At 36.7% G+C, this 17,111-nt stretch overlaps 1 protein-coding gene across 1 annotated transcript in view; it reads left to right on the forward strand.

Moving 5' to 3' along the window:
- The window catches only part of COL12A1 (collagen type XII alpha 1 chain), a 100,752-nt gene that overhangs the window by 53,157 nt on the left and 30,484 nt on the right, over nt 1–17,111 (forward strand). Inside the window, 18 exon segments of the mRNA XM_032681271.1 lie at nt 380–509; nt 1,301–1,440; nt 2,533–2,662; nt 3,356–3,498; nt 4,435–4,564; nt 5,483–5,625; nt 7,111–7,240; nt 7,430–7,549; nt 8,165–8,311; nt 9,095–9,211; nt 9,656–9,802; nt 10,272–10,346; nt 10,900–11,047; nt 12,210–12,340; nt 12,531–12,674; nt 14,546–14,710; nt 16,605–16,643; nt 16,737–16,875. Of these exon segments, the coding sequence (XP_032537162.1) occupies nt 380–509; nt 1,301–1,440; nt 2,533–2,662; nt 3,356–3,498; nt 4,435–4,564; nt 5,483–5,625; nt 7,111–7,240; nt 7,430–7,549; nt 8,165–8,311; nt 9,095–9,211; nt 9,656–9,802; nt 10,272–10,346; nt 10,900–11,047; nt 12,210–12,340; nt 12,531–12,674; nt 14,546–14,710; nt 16,605–16,643; nt 16,737–16,875 (2,318 nt within the window).

The raw sequence follows: 17,111 nt of genomic DNA on the forward strand, positions 1-17,111 counted from the left end.
CTACCTGAGAGTGGAGCGTAAAGAGCCCAAATGAGAGTTTATCGTAATTAATAAAAGACTCTGATTGATTTCAATAGGATATAGTCATTTACAATATAGTTTGTGCTGGTAAAGAACTGGCAGTTGATACATAGGTGTGGTTATATGCAAGTTTGGAGATTTTAAAGAATAGTAGCTTTGTGTCTAAACTTGCTAAGAATATGTGTTAAATGTTATTGCTGTTCAATGTCTATTCTCAGTGTCACAAGAGCATTTCAACATATGATGCATCATAGTGTTTTCTACTCTGCATCGAATGCTTACATTCTGCACTGTAGCATTAAGCACAAAAGAGGAAGTATAAAGGGTATTTTAATGTTTTTCTGTTGTTTCGCTGAAGACTATGATTGGAGGGCGGCAGAACAGTGTAGTGATACAGAAGCTGCAGCCTGACACGCCATATGCTATTACTGTGTCATCAATGTATGCAGATGGTGAAGGGGGACGAATTACGGGACGAGGCAGAACCAGTAAGTAACTTCTTCGGATCTTATTAAGTGCAAAACAACATTGATGTATTGCTTTTCAAATTAGCATGGAAAAATTTCTTGTGGTGAAATTAATCCCATCTGTATTTGTCCTTTGGTGGGTTTCAAATATCTAAAGTAAGAAGATCTGTCTACTGGCTGTAGAGAAACCCTGGACCACTACCTCAGACTGGATGCCTGGCTTTTAAGGCTGAAAAAACCCTAACGTCCCTATGGAACTTTTTCGTCATTTAAATTTTTTAATTGTTGTATGCCATAATTTAGTAAACACCTTAAAGCATCAGAAGACATGTAACTCTCATATGGGTGCTGTTAAGCACCTTCAGTTCAGAGACTGATGCATTGTTTTGATCCTGCTATAGAAATAACTGGATGATTTTCTATCAAAGACACTGCAGGCATTTCACTATATTTAATTAATTGTTCAAATATAAATTTATTAATCCACTTATACGTAATTTAATAATGAACTTGCAATGGAAAGTCAGACACAGCAATGTGTTTGATGAGGAATGAAGCAAAAATCCTAATGGCCTCATTGGATAATTCTAAAATAGTGTCCAGAAATAAATTTCTTTTACTACATTTAGCATTGCTTATGCTGGTTGATGAGGCTGATGCGTTCTGATTAATGAAGACAAATAACATTTAACACGAACTACTAAACCTCTTGGTTTTTAAATTTCCTAAGGAAACTTTACACAATCATGATCTGACAGCACAGGTGAGAGAATATGGTTCCATGTTTCTGACAGCTCATTGATCTGTTTCAGAACCTCTCACTACTGTGAAGAACTTGCTAGTTTATGACCCAACCACCAGTACTCTGAATGTTCGATGGGATCATGCAGAAGGAAGTCCTCGCCAGTATAAAGTGTTTTATGGACCTACAGCTGGAGGTGCAGAAGAAATGGTAAATTCTTCATGTGGATCTCTCTAGCTGCCTCAGATAAATTACAGCTCATGGTGCTGGTCAGAGAAATGCTACTGAGTGAAGTAGGTCTTGTTTGCCTATGCACTGGTTTTTTTTCCGTTCATGACTACCCTGGAGAAAACACACAGCACCTCCTTGAAGTTCAGTTGTTCTCATATGTATTACAGATGTTTGATTTTATATAGTAGACCATTAGAGATTAGTTCTTAGCACAGGGATTTAATGCCGCACACAATTTTTTGTTTGTTTATTCTTAGGGCAGTGGGTGTGAACGTAAAGCTGACTTCAGGGTGTACAAAAGGTGCTAAAGTTAGCAGAACTTATTTCCACCTATTTTTACTGCTAAGAAGTTATGTGACTGTAGACAGTCAGCTGCAATGATATTTGTGAAAGCAGAAAAATCCACATTCTAATTTCCTGAAATTACTTAACTGCTAAAGAGCTAAAAAAATAATGAAAATAGGAACCCTACTCCAGACTGTGAAATATTATTATTTCCCAGTTGTGTTTCTTTTTCTACATCTGTGCAATTTAATGTGCCCATGAAATGAGAGGTACATGAATTGCCACTGTTTCAATAGCATCTAGAGTGCTACTGATGACAAATATGCTTAAATGCAGTGGAGTTTTATCTTCTAACATGACCTGCTCATTACTTCTTGTCACTAGCATGTTGTGATGTTATTTAAAGTTTTCTTTCTTTTTTTTTTTGAATTAGAAAGTGACCTCTTAGTGCCTCTGAGATGCTAAATAGTAGTCATTAAAGAGATCACTGCAGATTCTGCTACTACCATCAGCAGAACAGGATCTGGACCCTAAGTGAAGATAGCTGTAAGGAATTGTATAATGGAGGATAGAACTTAATAATTTTTCTTAAGTCTGAGACAGAACCTTTTTGAAAAGTAATTCCAGTAGATACCATGAACTCTGTTATTTTAAGCTTCACCTTCTCTAGTTATTATCACATCCAGTCTGGAAATGAAATGTAGTAGAGGAGTGAGAAACAAAAAAGCTTAGACTTTTTTTACATATTTATGTGTCATGCCCCTACCTTTGTTTTTAAATTTGTAGACTACAGTACCAGGAAACACAAACTATGTCATCCTAAGGACTCTTGAACCCAACACACCTTACACTGTAACTGTGGTTCCAGTTTTCCCAGAGGGGGATGGTGGACGTGTCTCTGACACTGGAAGAACTTGTAAGTAAAATAGCCCTTTTCAGGAAATGTTAGGATTTTTTGTGTGAGTGGCTCAGATCATTAGAAGTTGATTTTACATCAAAAGTGGAAGTTTATTTTCCCCAAAGCTAAAACACAAATGCAAAAACTGTTTACCATCTGGGTTATGGTTTCAGCTCTGTAACTTAGTTTTCTTTGCTTATTTGTGTGGAGGCTTTCAGTCCATTTATCTCGAGCAAGCTCAGCTCCTAAGTTGTGAAGCGAATTTACGGTTTACCTCACAGAATAGTAAAATTTCAATTGTAGTGCCAGTAGCAATACCGGTGAACAAACACCAAATATTGGTTTTAATCCATGCCAATGTCTATACCATGTACTTAAAATTTCCCAGGAAGTTTAAGCTCCTAATGTCAACATGAGCTAAAATGTGTAGTTTGTGTCTACTTTTCATACATGTCTGATCAACAACAGGATAACAAAGTGTTATGATCATACTTTCAATTTGCAGTATAAACAGGTACTTAACTGCCTAGCACGGATGTTTGAGAAGACTAATCACTGAGATTCTTAAATTGTAGGAGCTAACAAAAGTAATGTGTTTATCTTGGGCTGCTGTGTTTTTTATTTTCCTTTGAGCTCTGTTGTAAATTCAAGTAGAAATATAACTTACATAAGCAACTTTGTAAAACTCAATTTAAATTATCCTTGGTCTAGTGGAGAGAGGAACACCAAGAAATGTTCACGTTTACAATCCCACACCAAACAGCATGAATGTGCGTTGGGAACCTGCTCCAGGTCCAGTACAGCAATATAGAATTAATTACGCTCCACTGACTGGCCCAAGGCCATCAGAATCTGTAAGTAATTTAGTTTTTATACTATTTATCAAAAGTGTGTGGAGAATATTGCTTCCTTCAATGAGTGTAAAAAAAAAATAAAATAATAAACTGAGGCCAACTATCTGCCCAGGAGTGTCTCTGCTGAAAACAGTGTCTATAGGAGTTTAGTCCATTGTAAATAAAGCCTTAAGTTGGTGAAATGAGAGACATAAGAAATAAGACTCTCCTATTTAAAACTGCATATTGAAAATTGAGTATCCTTTATCATATTGCAGGTAAAGATGACTAAATTAAAACCTTTTTTTTCTTGTAAGAGAGAAGGAAATAACAACTATTTCTTAGGAAATGTTTAATTATGAAACCAGATGCCAAGTTTATGTGATTTTACCACTAAACCATTTCCTTACCCTAAATCATTGGTGTTTAAGTAGGTCTTGGTGAGTAGTGAAGTCTGGATATGGGTAAAAATTTATCCTTCAGATGTGAAGACTTCTTGGATGTGTAGAAATAAGTGCAGTTTTGAAACTTTGACTGTGAATGTACACAAAATGTACACCTATATTGTACATGTACAGATGAATATGTTTTTATGTAAGGAAAGTTGAGAATTTTTAATATCCTTTATATGTTAATAGGCTGTGACAGACTTTACATTTTATTTTTCCTTCCTACATGTTTTTCTTTTTTTTTTCTGAACTATTTTCATGTAAAATTTAAAAAATAACAACTCTATTTGCAGAATGAGAGCTCCTTATGTATTTGTCCTTTTTTTTCCACACTCTATTGAATTTTTGTCAATATTATTTGTTTACTTTAAATTTGTATTACTTTTCTTGGATGTGTGCAGCATGGTCATGTTCCCAATTTTTCTGTATTTCATTCAAATTGTTTTCCAAAAAGACATGATATAAACTCAAGCTCTATTTATATAGGTTCCTTTTGTTTCTATTTTAGATTGTGGTACCGGGCAGCACTCGTGATGTGATTCTGGAGCGCTTGACTCCTGACACTGCTTACTCAATAAATGTTATAGCTCTTTATGCAGACGGAGAGGGAAATCCAAGCCAAGCACAGGGAAGAACATGTAAGAGGCAGTCAGTACTTGTGTTGTGAAATATATGTCAAAATTGGTATGTGAAGAATTTATGAAGTTGGTTACAGTCACAAATAATATAAGCCATTTAGTGCAACTCTGAGATTAATGCATCTAAATTATGACTGAAGCAATTACAGGCCTCCATGGGAGGGAACTTGTTGTCTGTCAGTTGTGGTACATGCATAATCCCCAATGTAATTTTCACTTGTGAAATAAGCTTAATTTGAATGTTTAGGAGTTTAAAGACTGTCCTTAAAAATTCAGTTACAGATAAATAACAATTTGTCTTTTGAAAAAAAAAAGCACATTAAATGGGTAGAATTAGTTATCAATAAAAAAAAGAGTACTTATGTTCTGTGTCTGACATGGTAATGTATGTGTCAGTCTGCCCAGATGTTTGTTTTTTTGCTGGAGATACTTAAACACCAAAACCTCTTTGTTACAATTTAGCTTGTGGGACTTTGGTTGGCTTACATTTAGCTTCTTTAAAATTCGTTCTGGAAATAACATGTATAGAAACTGTCAATAGGTCACCTCTTTTTTGCTGCTTCTATGCTTTCTCTGTTAAATCCCCATATTCATCTAAAACTTGCAGATGTGACAGGCTGTAGTTACCCTTGTCTGCAGGAGTCTGAGAAGCAGAATGTATGTAGATGCTCACTTTGCACATTCCCTTGATGTTCTCTCCCCTCCATACTGCTCTAGTTCCTCCAGTTAGGCTCTATTTCCATTTAAGACCTTCAGGCACTGCTATATTATCATTGACTTAATCTACCTGTGTATATTTATTCAAGATTTCAGGAAGGGCCCTAGGCTTTGGCTTCAGGGCAGCTTTTGAACTGATGAGGGTGACGCTGAACTAGAAGCATCATGCTCCATACAACCTTCTGTGTGTTCATTCTTTAGTGCCTCGCAGTGGTCCAAGGAATGTGAGAGTGTTCGATGAGACTACAAACAGCCTTTCTGTACAGTGGGATCATGCTGATGGGCCAGTTCAGCAATACAGAATCATTTATTCACCCACTGTGGGAGACCCTATTGATGAATATGTAAGTTCTGTGATTCCTTAATAAGCACTGAGATGTTCTCAGTTGATTCTTTAGGCTACGGAAAAACAAAGATACTTGTTCTACATGTAGTACATTTTGCAGGCTATATGGCTTCTTTGTTCATTATCAGTGCTGAGAAGCCATGGTTTGTATGAAATGGGTTTATATTAATGAATTTGCAGAACATATATAGTTTAATGATCAAATTTGTGTGTAAAATAATCTTAAATATGTGAGTCATGCATTAATCAGAAGATTCTAAGCAGAACCTCCTTCCTGGCATTTAATTTAAGTGCAATACAATGAATAGCCATCTATTACTTCACACTCTGTTCATTATGAAATCAGTGTGCTAAGATACAAAATAAACATAAGTCAGCATTTTATAAATTGAAGAGACTTGGCAAAGTCTAATAAGAAAACAATGGTAACTTTGATTCAGCATCTAACTTGCTGTTGTAAGTTTAGGTATGAATTTTAAGCATTTGTGTTTCATTTCCTGCAGCTTAATGATAGTGCAAGTTATAGTCTGAAACTTATAAAATTCACAGAGTATTTATAGCAAAGCTAAACTCAGATCCCATAGAAGTCAGTGGCAGAATTCCTGCTGACTGCCACCAGCCAAAATGTAACATGTCTAGAATGCTATTTAAACGCTATTATTCCTTGTATATTATTATATAGTGCATGCTGAAAATTCACTGTTTGAAAATTCCCTACTGGACCTGTTAATCAGGACACATATATTTTATCAACACATATCTTCTTTGCAGAAAACACTTGAAAATTCATAAAAACCTATCTCAAACAACTGAAAATGCTGACTGGGATATGCTTTTGAGATAGATTCCTCAAGTTACTTTCCATAGTTTCAGTATTTTATGGAGCTTTATGGAGCGATATTCCTTTTGGGATTATACTTACATTTTCATTAGTGCATGGCTGCACCAGGAAGTTGAGATTGAGGGATGCATAATAGGGACGTTTTTATATATCAAAATATTTAGACTTTCCTTCTCAGACTAACTTGTTTCTGCCAAGAAAGTGATATCCAAAGATGAAGGTAATGAAAAAGTAGAGATGAAACTGTGGACTAGTGGAAATAACTTTGACTTTCACCCCCATTTTATGAGCTTTTCCCTCTCTTTTTTATGTCTCCAAACACATCATCATGACTTCTTCCTTTCTATGAGGGAACAGTACTGAAATCTTGGTGAAGAACTGCAGCACCTCAGTCTGATGTGAGGGTTGGAACTGAAGAGTCAATTTGGTTTATCTTTTTGTGCTGACCACAGGGTTTTATAATTTAAAATAACAAAGACTAATAATTGTTTATAGGTTATATATCCTGAATGAATTTTTTTACAGTGGACATAAAAAAAAATTGTGCCAAATGTCAAAACAAATTTTGGGTTCTAGTAACTGTCATTACTGATCAGTTACAAGACTGTGAGTGTGTTTACCTCTGTTTCTTTTGTGTTCTAGACAACAGTTCCTGGGATAAGAAATAATGTGATACTACAACCACTACAGTCAGATACACCATACAAAATTACTGTTGTTGCTGTGTACGAAGATGGAGATGGTGGACAACTGACTGGAAATGGCAGAACTGGTAACTAGTTTTCATGTTGTATATTCTTTTTAAAATATAAGATGTATTCCTTGAGCACTCCAACATTATTAAGGTTTCATTGTTAATTAGGTTTTTGATGTGGTTGTTACCTTGTAGAGTAACAATGTGCATTTCTAGAGGTTGAAAAACAGTCACTAGTCTAATCAGAGTGGTTTTCTTTCTTTTTAGTTGGTCTGCTTCCTCCTCAAAATATGTATATAACTGATGAATGGTATACACGATTCAGAGTTTCCTGGGATCCTTCACCATCCCCTGTTCTTGGCTATAAAATTGTATACAAACCTGTGGGTAAGAAAACCTATTCATTCTAAGTATACCAATTTCAGAACAGTGAGTAGCTAATGGCAGATCAGAGTAGAAATCATATGTATCATGAAATTTTTGTGCTAAATGATCTATTTATTTCCTTTGTTTACTGATTTTCCTGAAAGCTTAGGTCTTATTATCAGTGTTTTGTAAGAAACGCAAACTCTCAAACACAGTTTCATATGTTCAATTACAGAGATTGAATTGTATAGTTAAAATTTGATACAGTGACCTGACTTGGTTTTCATCTCTTTAATATCTCTTGTCCTTCTAAGGGTATGAACTGGTATGTGTGAGATGAGTACTGGACAAGTATTTAGGTGTTATGGCCTTCAGAACCTTTGTTTTATATGACAGTCAAGAAATATACGTACCTTTCTAGAACTTAAACACAAAAATTGCATAATAGTCTGTAAAGCTGTGTTTATGTTCTGTTTGCAACATTCTAATATGCTAAAATATAAGAAGTCAGTATGCTTTGTTTTAGATAAAATGAGACTAACATTTACTGGTGTAAGAGATGGGGAATGGTTTTGTAGCTCATGTAATCATGATTCTTTCTCTCTCTTTGTACTTAATGATTCCTTTCAATTCAAGGTTCGAATGAGCCCATGGAGGTTTTTGTGGGAGAAGTGACTTCCTACACCTTGCATAATCTGTCTCCTAGTACTACTTATGATGTGAATGTTTATGCCCAGTATGATTCTGGAATGAGTATACCTCTGACAGATCAAGGCACTACATGTAAGTCAGAATAATTTTGTGGTCATGCTAGATACATAAGATGATCTGAGATAACATTGATTAAGAGAAGATTTTTAAGGCTGGTTGTTAGAAAGCCTGAGTATCCTCTCATGGAGAATACTTACCATCTGTCCATGATGTAGATCTTAAAAATGCTAAGCTTGGGAACAGTAAGGAAGATACATTTTTAAGTAATGATTTGATGATATAAAATTTTCTAGTCTACTTCCTAAAATTTTATTAAGCTATAGTTGAAGTCAGATTTTAAGTCTCCAGGGTACTACAGAATCTAACCATGTTAAGCAGGTCTAGTCTTTTTGCTTCTCTGCTTTTACCTCACAGGAATGTCCAGTGATTGAATCATCAGCATTTCAAAATGAGATAATTGTAATGATGGCTTCTCAAACGTCTAAAAATTTCTTCAGTTAAAATGATCAATCATCCTGAGTTTTGTTGACTTAGTACGTTCTTTTCATACTGCCAGATTTTTATTTTTGGAAGTTTCTTATTTCATAAAGAAATCAACTTACTTCATGTGAAAACTCAAATGGGCTGTTACCCAACACGGGAAGGGTATCAGATTTTGGGCCTTTGTAAGTGGCTAGGCAGGGATCTCTAGGGCATAATATAAAGAGACTGTAACTGGAACTGCTCTTTCTTTCTGTGAGGATTTTTAAAAATCAAGTTCTGGATCAGCACTACTAATATGATTTTCATTTTGGTGTTCTTTATCCATTACATGCTATTTTCCAGAGAACAGTTTATCTCTTTCTCTTTTCACAGTATATTTGAATGTCACTGACCTAACAAGTTACAAAGTGGGTTGGGATACTTTCTGTATCCGATGGTCACCTCATCGGTCAGCAACTTCCTACAGGCTGAAGCTAAACCCAGCTGATGGTAAGTGCATTTTATTTTTTACATTTTCTGGAAACCTAATTGTCTAATGTCAGTGACAGCAACACTTTGTGGCAGTCACTCACCATAAGCCATGATACATCTGGTTAAGCTTTAAAGATCTGTACATAACCTGTTTTTCTCTAGTGGTGAAAAAGCTGCAAAGGTGGAGTGTTGCCTATTGTCAAGTGAACTTTCATTAGTGGGAATCTACTAGTTACCTGCTTTCACATGTAGACTGCAGTGTCACTCTCCAGTATGCTCCAGGGTTCATAATCACCACACAGTCTTGGTCTAGAAAGGGTTTTATGGGACAAGAATAAGACTGCTGTTGCATTGGCTCCAACCTTCTTCTCAAGAGGTCTCTAATTTCTACACTTATTTGTACACATATTGAAAGGGGAGTAGTGAGTTCTAACTGTCTCTCCCTTGGGCTTTTTTCGACAGGTTCCAGAGGAAAGGAAATCACAGTACGTGGATCAGAAACGAGCCACTGTTTTACTGGCCTCTCACCAGACACAGAATACAATGCCACTGTCTTTGTTCAGACCCCTAACCTTGAGGGACCTCCAGTCTCTATGAGGGAGCATACAGGTAGGTAATAGACACTGTGAACCTTAAGTTTTGGCTGTAGAACTTGTCTTGTTTCAGCTGTAGAACTTGTTCTGCTCCTAAATGGCTTTCAATACCTCTTTAAGTGATTTTCTTTCCTCTTTCAGTGATATGTCAAATGGAATTTATGAGGTAAAGAAAAATTTCTATGCTCTTCTTCAAACCAAGTATTTACTAGCACTTGGTTGAAAAACAGATCCTTTATCAGAATGCTGTGTTACTGAGCTCATATAAAAATGTTCCTTTTATAATTAAATCTTTTACTTTTTACTTTTAGCTGTAATCTCATTATTCTTGTAATACAAGAAAGTTTTTCTTGCCAATTTTAATTTTTTTACATTAGTGAGAAGACATTAGAATCTTTCTGTTGGATAATATAATATAATATATAATCTAGAGTTTTTTCCTTGAATAATTTATATGAAGTAAAAAAATTATTATTTCATTTCAGTCCTCAAACCTACAGAGGCACCAACTCCACCACCTACACCTCCTCCACCTCCCACAATCCCTCCAGCTCGGGATGGTATGTTTATTCCTAGAATCATTCAATATTTTTTATATAGTTGCTGCACTACTTCATAATTTAGTTCCATTTTTCATAACTTTAAATAGATTCAAAACTAGTACAGCATTTTAGGAAAATGAAGTTTGAAACCTTTCCTAATGCCATCCCTTTGTTCTAGAGCTTTACTAGACTTCAACATTTCCTCGTTTAGAACAGCAAGGTTCAAAGATTTGCGGAAAAAAATCATTTATATTCTATAGCTCTGCAGCAAGTCTGTGAGATTAGCTGCTCTCAGCAGACAATTTATGTTTTATAGTAGCTGCTCAAAAAAAATGTAATTGAAAACATTTGTATTTTATTCTTGAGCTCTTCCTCATTTCTTGAACTTTGCTTTGAAATATTTTAATAAATGTTTTTGAGTTGAACATTAGTCATCTGCCAGGTTGACTGTGTGGTGGTAGGCATTTGGTGAATATTGGTCATTCTTGAATTTTCAGATTTTGAAGTAATGATCTTTATTTTATGATGATATGGTTGATTTGTTTTAAGACTTCCTTTTTTCATCTTTCAGTATGCAGAGGTGCCAAAGCAGACATAGTGTTCTTGACTGATGCTTCCTGGAGTATTGGTGATGATAACTTCAACAAAGTAGTGAAATTTGTTTTTAATACAGTAGGAGCCTTTGACTTGATTAATCCTGCTGGAATCCAGGTAGGTTTGTTATTTCAACTGGGTACATTTTGGAGGGAAATTGAATGTGAAGCTGAATCACTACAGTCACATCTGATTTTTACTTTCTTTCAGAATGGTGTCATTTTTTTTTTTTGTATTAGATTGTTGTACAGCACATGTATATGGGTGTGCATGTCTATTATTTATTAAATATATTGGTTGTTTTGTAAATACAAAGGAAATCCAGTCTATTTTGAAAGGTTAATATTCTGAAATACAAAAGTTTTGGGTGCTGCAATATAAGAAAGATATTAAGCTCTTAGAGAGCATCCAAAGAAGGGCAACAAAGACGGTGAAAGGCCTTGAGGGGAAGCTGTATAAGGAGTGACTGAGGTCACTTGGTCTGTCCAGCCTGGAGAGCAGGAGACTGAGGGGAGATCTCATTGCAGTTACAACTTCCTTTTGAGGAGAAGAGGAGGGGCAGGCACTGATCTGTTCTCTGTGGTGACCAGGAAAGAAAGAAAGAGAGAGAGAACGAAAGAAAGAGAGAATGAAAGAGAAAGAAAGAAAAAAATAGAAAGAGAGAGAGAAAGAAAGAAAGACAGAGAAAGAAAGAGAAAGAGAAAAGAGAGAAAGAAAGAAAGAGAAGAAAAAAAGAGAGAAAGAGAGAAAGAGAAAGAGAGAAGAGAAAAAAGAGAGAAAGAGAAAGAGAGAAGAGAAAAAAGAGAGAAAGAGAAAGAGAGAAGAGAAAAAAGAGAGAAAGAGAAAGAGAGAAGAGAAGAAAGAGAGAAAGAGAAAGAGAGAAGAGAAGAAAGAGAGAAAGAGAGAAAAAAGAGAGAAAGAGAGAAAGAGAAAGAGAGAAGAGAAAAAAGAGAGAAAGAGAAGAGAGAAGAGAAGAAAGAGAGAAAGAGAGAAGAGAGAAGAGAGAAAGAGAGAAAGAGAAAAAAGAGAGAAGAGAAGAAAGAGAGAAAGAGAGAAAAAAGAGAGAAAGAGAGAAAGAGAAAGAGAGAAGGAAAGAAAGAGAGCAGAAAGGATTGTGTGCACATTGCTGTGCTGTGTACATGAATATGTGTGTGTATAGACATACATATTTGAAAAGAGATTTTCAATTATTAATGCTTAGTACTATACCACGAGTAAATATTTAAATGTAGAAGTTTGGTCTGATTTGGAGGTACAAGACTCAACACTGTGATATATTCCTTTCAGGTTTCATTGTGCAATACATGATGAGGCAAAATCTGAATTTAAACTGAATACATTTGATGACAAGAGCCCAGGCCCTGGGAGCCTATCATTCAAAAATATTCAGATACCAGAGGGGAAACACAAGTGACATGGTAATTTGGGCTGTAATTATATATTCCTTAAAGATAAATGTTTCAGAAACTGCCCTCATTAATCCTAATATGGCATGCTGAAGAATTAGGTTTTTCTGTTGTGGTTTAGCTATTGCCCTTAAAAAGTAAGTAGAGATTTCTTCTCTTGTGGATAATATGGATGATTCCTTGTTTATTGTACACTTTGCAGGCAAAGCCCTAACATTTATCAAAGAAAAGGTTTTGACTTGGGAGAGTGGCATGAGGCGAGGTGTTCCCAAGGTACTGGTTGTTGTCACAGATGGTCGGTCTCAGGATGAGGTGAGGAAAGCAGCGACGGTCATTCAGCACTCTGGTAAGCAATTCACAGTATCTGGCTATTTCATTTCCATATTGCTTCAATTATCTGGTCATCATTCACTCATCTTTTATGGACTCAGAAATGTATGCTGAATATTTGTGAAAAACTCAAAACTATTAATAGAATTCGCACGCTGTTGACCAGACTTACTTTTTCTTTCTAAAGCTTTCTTTCTGGGGGAGGATGTGGCTTCCCAAAGTAATTCCTCATGCATATCATTTCAAAGATGTGGCTTTTAGTTACTTCTTTCTCTTCTTTGTGTGTGAACCCCAGGGATCATTGGGAACTGTACTGCATTCTAGAGTTTACGATTTAATGGACCTAGTGGTTTTTTTTAAGATTTATGTTTTATCTGGTATAAACCAGTAGATCTCCAGTTAAAGTAACTGCTTTTGATGGAGCTGGGTCTGAATGGACTCGCTTACTGCCTTTTGAGCTGAAAAGCATTGTGCTTCCTCTTTAGATTTGCTGAATGTGGCTTATGTGAGTGAAATCATCTGTTCCTGTCCCTGCACCCAGCATTTTGCATTGCAGTGCATGAACCATGTCGAGTCCTGATCCCTGAGCAGGGAGATGTACTTCCTTATTGGAATATGCATGTAAACCACAAGTGATCATTTTCTCTGTCTTTGTGATCTGAAGGGATTAGCTCTGTCTAGATGTTTTCTACAGTCTCCCTGGACAATCTGCTTCAATGCTTAACTACCCTAGTAGTAGGAGAGCTTTGCCTTGCCTTTCATCTAAGTCTTTCTTCAGGCTAGTGAAATTATTGTCTTCATTTACCTAGTTAACCAGGAAACAGTTGATCACTGTCCACTGTAACAGGCCATCATATTTGAAACCTGTTGTCATTTCCTCTTTCTGAACTCTCTTTTCTAGCCTAAACAAACCCATTTCCTTCAACCTCCTTTTGATCAAGTTTTTCAAACCTCTTATCACTTTTACTCTCCTCTCTACTTTGGTTTCTACACATCTTAAATGTCGTGCTTAAAGCTGGACAGAGTGTTTCAGCCAAAGCTTCACCACAATTGGATACAGAGGAATAATTATCTTATTTTTCAAAAAATAAAGATACAAATAAAAATATCTTTATCATTTGGAATAAATGTGAGTTCTTTCAGCCTTCAACCAGCCCACTGTCTGTGCAGTTTCTCATGAATGAAATTTACACTTGGTGATATGATTGAATTCTAGGGTCTGGATTCTCTTCCTTTGACTTAAGATATCTAAAAGCTAAATGTCTAGTCTGAAGTCATCATGTAGGATCCTTTTATGGTTAGTGAAGAGAACAACAGATAGACATCTGCAGACAATGACTTTTCCTGTCTTGAATTCAGCATCATAGGGAGGTGAGATGAATTGCATTCTGAATCTGCCCATGTCTGTCTAAATAAAGACTAGACAAGTAGCCTAGACTTGTTAACTTGGAAAGTAAAAATTGGTGAGGGGAATACTACCTCAAGAAAGTGAAAGAGAAACTAAGAAACATGAAATGCAGTAGATGGCAACAGATAGACAACTGGATAACTAATAGTCTTTACAGAGATTTTGGCCACAGAGCAGATTTAAGATAATATAGGGTTGAGAGAACTGTACATATTGCATTAAAGAGTGAGGAGACTATGTAGCCAAGGCTGTATGAGATTGGATAATGCCCCCTCAAAAAAGGAGGAGAAAGTTTTGAAACAAAGATGCAAAAACCAGTCTAAGCCTTTCTGAGCTTGACAGGGGTGAAAGGATATCCAGAATGTATGCTGATAGGTAGATCCTGAGAAATCAGTGATAGAGATGGTTTGTGAAATATTGACCTGAAAAATGGTAATGTATATTTACTACATTTCAAGTAACAAGAGTTATTTTTACAGGCTTCAGTGTCTTTGTGGTTGGTGTGGCTGATGTAGATTACAATGAGCTGGCCAAGATTGCCAGCAAGCCCAGTGAGCGTCATGTATTTATTGTTGATGACTTTGATGCCTTTGAAAAGATTCAAGATAACCTTGTCACCTTTGTGTGTGAGACAGCTACCTCAAGTGAGTAGAAGACATTGGTTTTCCTGTTCCCAAATGAATTTTGCTTATGTGCTGCTACAATTGAGTTGCAGGTTGACCTTGGGCGGACACCTGTTGCCCACCAAAGCTGCTCTGTCACTCCCCTCCTCAGCTGGACAGGGGAGAGAAAATATAACAAAAGACTGGGTCAAGATAAGGACAGAGAGCAATCACTCACTCGTTACTGTCATTGGGCAAAACAAACTCGACTTGGGGAAGTTACTAATTTATTGCCAATGAAATCAGAGTAGGATAATGAGAAATAAAATCAAGTATTAAAACACATTCCCTCCACTGCTCCCTTCTTTCTGGGGTTAACTTTACTCCCAATTCTCTCTATCTCCTCACCCCCAGCAGCCCAGGGGGACAGAGAATGGAAGCTACGGTCAGTTGATCGCATGATTTCCCTGTTGCTCCTTCCTCCTCATGGGGAGAACTCTTTGCATTCTTCCCCTGTTCCAGTGTGGGGTCCCTCCCATGGGAGATAGTCCTCCAAGAACTTGTCAACATGGCTCCTTCCCCTCAGCTGCAGTTCTTCACAGTGTGTCCCTCATGATTGCACACCAGCAAAACTGTCCTACCAGCAAAACTGCTCCAAGGTGGGCTCCTCTCTCGATGGGGCCACAGGTCCTTCCAGGAACCTGCTCCAGCATGGGCTCCTCCAGTGGCTGCAAGTAGATATCTGCTCCCTGTAGACTTCCATGGGCTGCAGGAGGACAGTCTGCATCACCATAGCCTTCACCACAGGGAAGACCAGGAATGCAGGGGAATCTCTGCTCCAGTGCCTGGCAGAGTTGGTTCTCTCACGTATTCTCACTCCTCTCTCCGGTTGCAGGTTGTTGTGCCATTGCTACACATACATGCCCCATCCCCCTCCCCCTTGCCCCTTGTTAAGTCTGTTATTCCCCAGTTGCTACCACCACTGCTGATGGGCTCAGCCTTGGCCAGTGGCAGGTCCGTCTTGGAGCCAGATGGAACTGTCTCTGTGGGACACAGGGTAAACTTCTGGCAGCTTCTCACAGAAATCACCCCTGTAGTTCCCCCACTAGCAAAACCTTGTCATGCAAACCCAATACAAGTTGCCATCCCATTTAAGGTACATCAAAAGAAATGTTCATATAAAAAAGTTATATTTCATAATAATTGGACATAGTTTAAGGGAGCAAATTACTTTTTTAAAATTTTGAAGTAGGTATTGTATTTTATGTAATCTTGCCTTGTATTTCAAAAGTACTGGTAAACAAAAAGAGATTAACAACTTCTGCTCTTTAAGAAGTAGAATGATGCCTGATGTGAACTGGAGGGCACAACAGATCTCTTACTTACTACTGGGATAGGTTGCTAAAGAAGTAAAGCTACACTGTGTGATGCTGTTTTAAAACTATCTACAGTTGAGTTGTTTACTCAAGTGAAATCCTTCTATGGCAAAAATAAGAAATTCTCAGGCCTGTCATGTGCAACTGTGTGCTCTCTAACTGCCTCATCTGCTGGCTTCTGAGGAGCTACATAAATATGCAGTTTTTCCTTGTGAATCTGACAGCTATTATGCAGCTCGACTCATGCCTTAAATATTCATGGAAAGACTGTGTCATTGTCCTCCTTTCTTCTTATGAATTATACTCTTAAAATATTTGTGGTTTCATTTCTTGTTCCATACAATTTTTCACAGTAGAAATAATCTACTAAAAATGATGAGTAAAGAATTTGACAGCGCATCTACCACAGCACAGGACACAGTATGACAAATGTAACAAAATTTGACTCATAATTAACAATAGCATAGACTTGTCGGTAACAAAACTTTCTGAAGTATATGTATGTTCATATCATGTTAGGTTTTGTAGTTTTGAATTATGTGTTGTTTCATGTCTTTCAGCTTGTCCCCTTATTTACTTGGAGGGATACACTTCACCTGGTAAGCAACTGTCTAATATTTTGGCATAAGTTCATTTGCATCTTGTACAGCTCTACAATGTTTCTGTTTTTTATTTTCTCTCTGGACTTAAAGGTTTCAAGATGCTGGAATCATATAATCTAACAGAGAAGCATTTTGCTTCCGTACAAGGTGTATCACTGGAATCAGGCTCTTTCCCAAGCTATGTAGCATATAGACTCCACAAAAATGCCTTTGTCAGCCAGCCAATACGGTAAGTAAACTTGAAAGATTCATAATTAGGGTGAGTGGATGGGAAAGGATTAACAGTTTTTAGATAATAGCATTAGTGTTTTATGGAAGATGTGTTAATTTGATGTTTTTACTGAACACCAAGACAAAGAATATCTATCATTGTTCTCATTAAATGCTAATCTATTCCTTCCATTGCAGTCACAGTTCATTATTAATCCGGTTGTTCATTGTTCTTTGAGATTATGCTTCTTAACC

This window comes from Chiroxiphia lanceolata, chromosome 3, assembly GCF_009829145.1.
Source record: "Chiroxiphia lanceolata isolate bChiLan1 chromosome 3, bChiLan1.pri, whole genome shotgun sequence".
NCBI classification, from domain to species: Eukaryota; Metazoa; Chordata; class Aves; order Passeriformes; family Pipridae; genus Chiroxiphia; species Chiroxiphia lanceolata.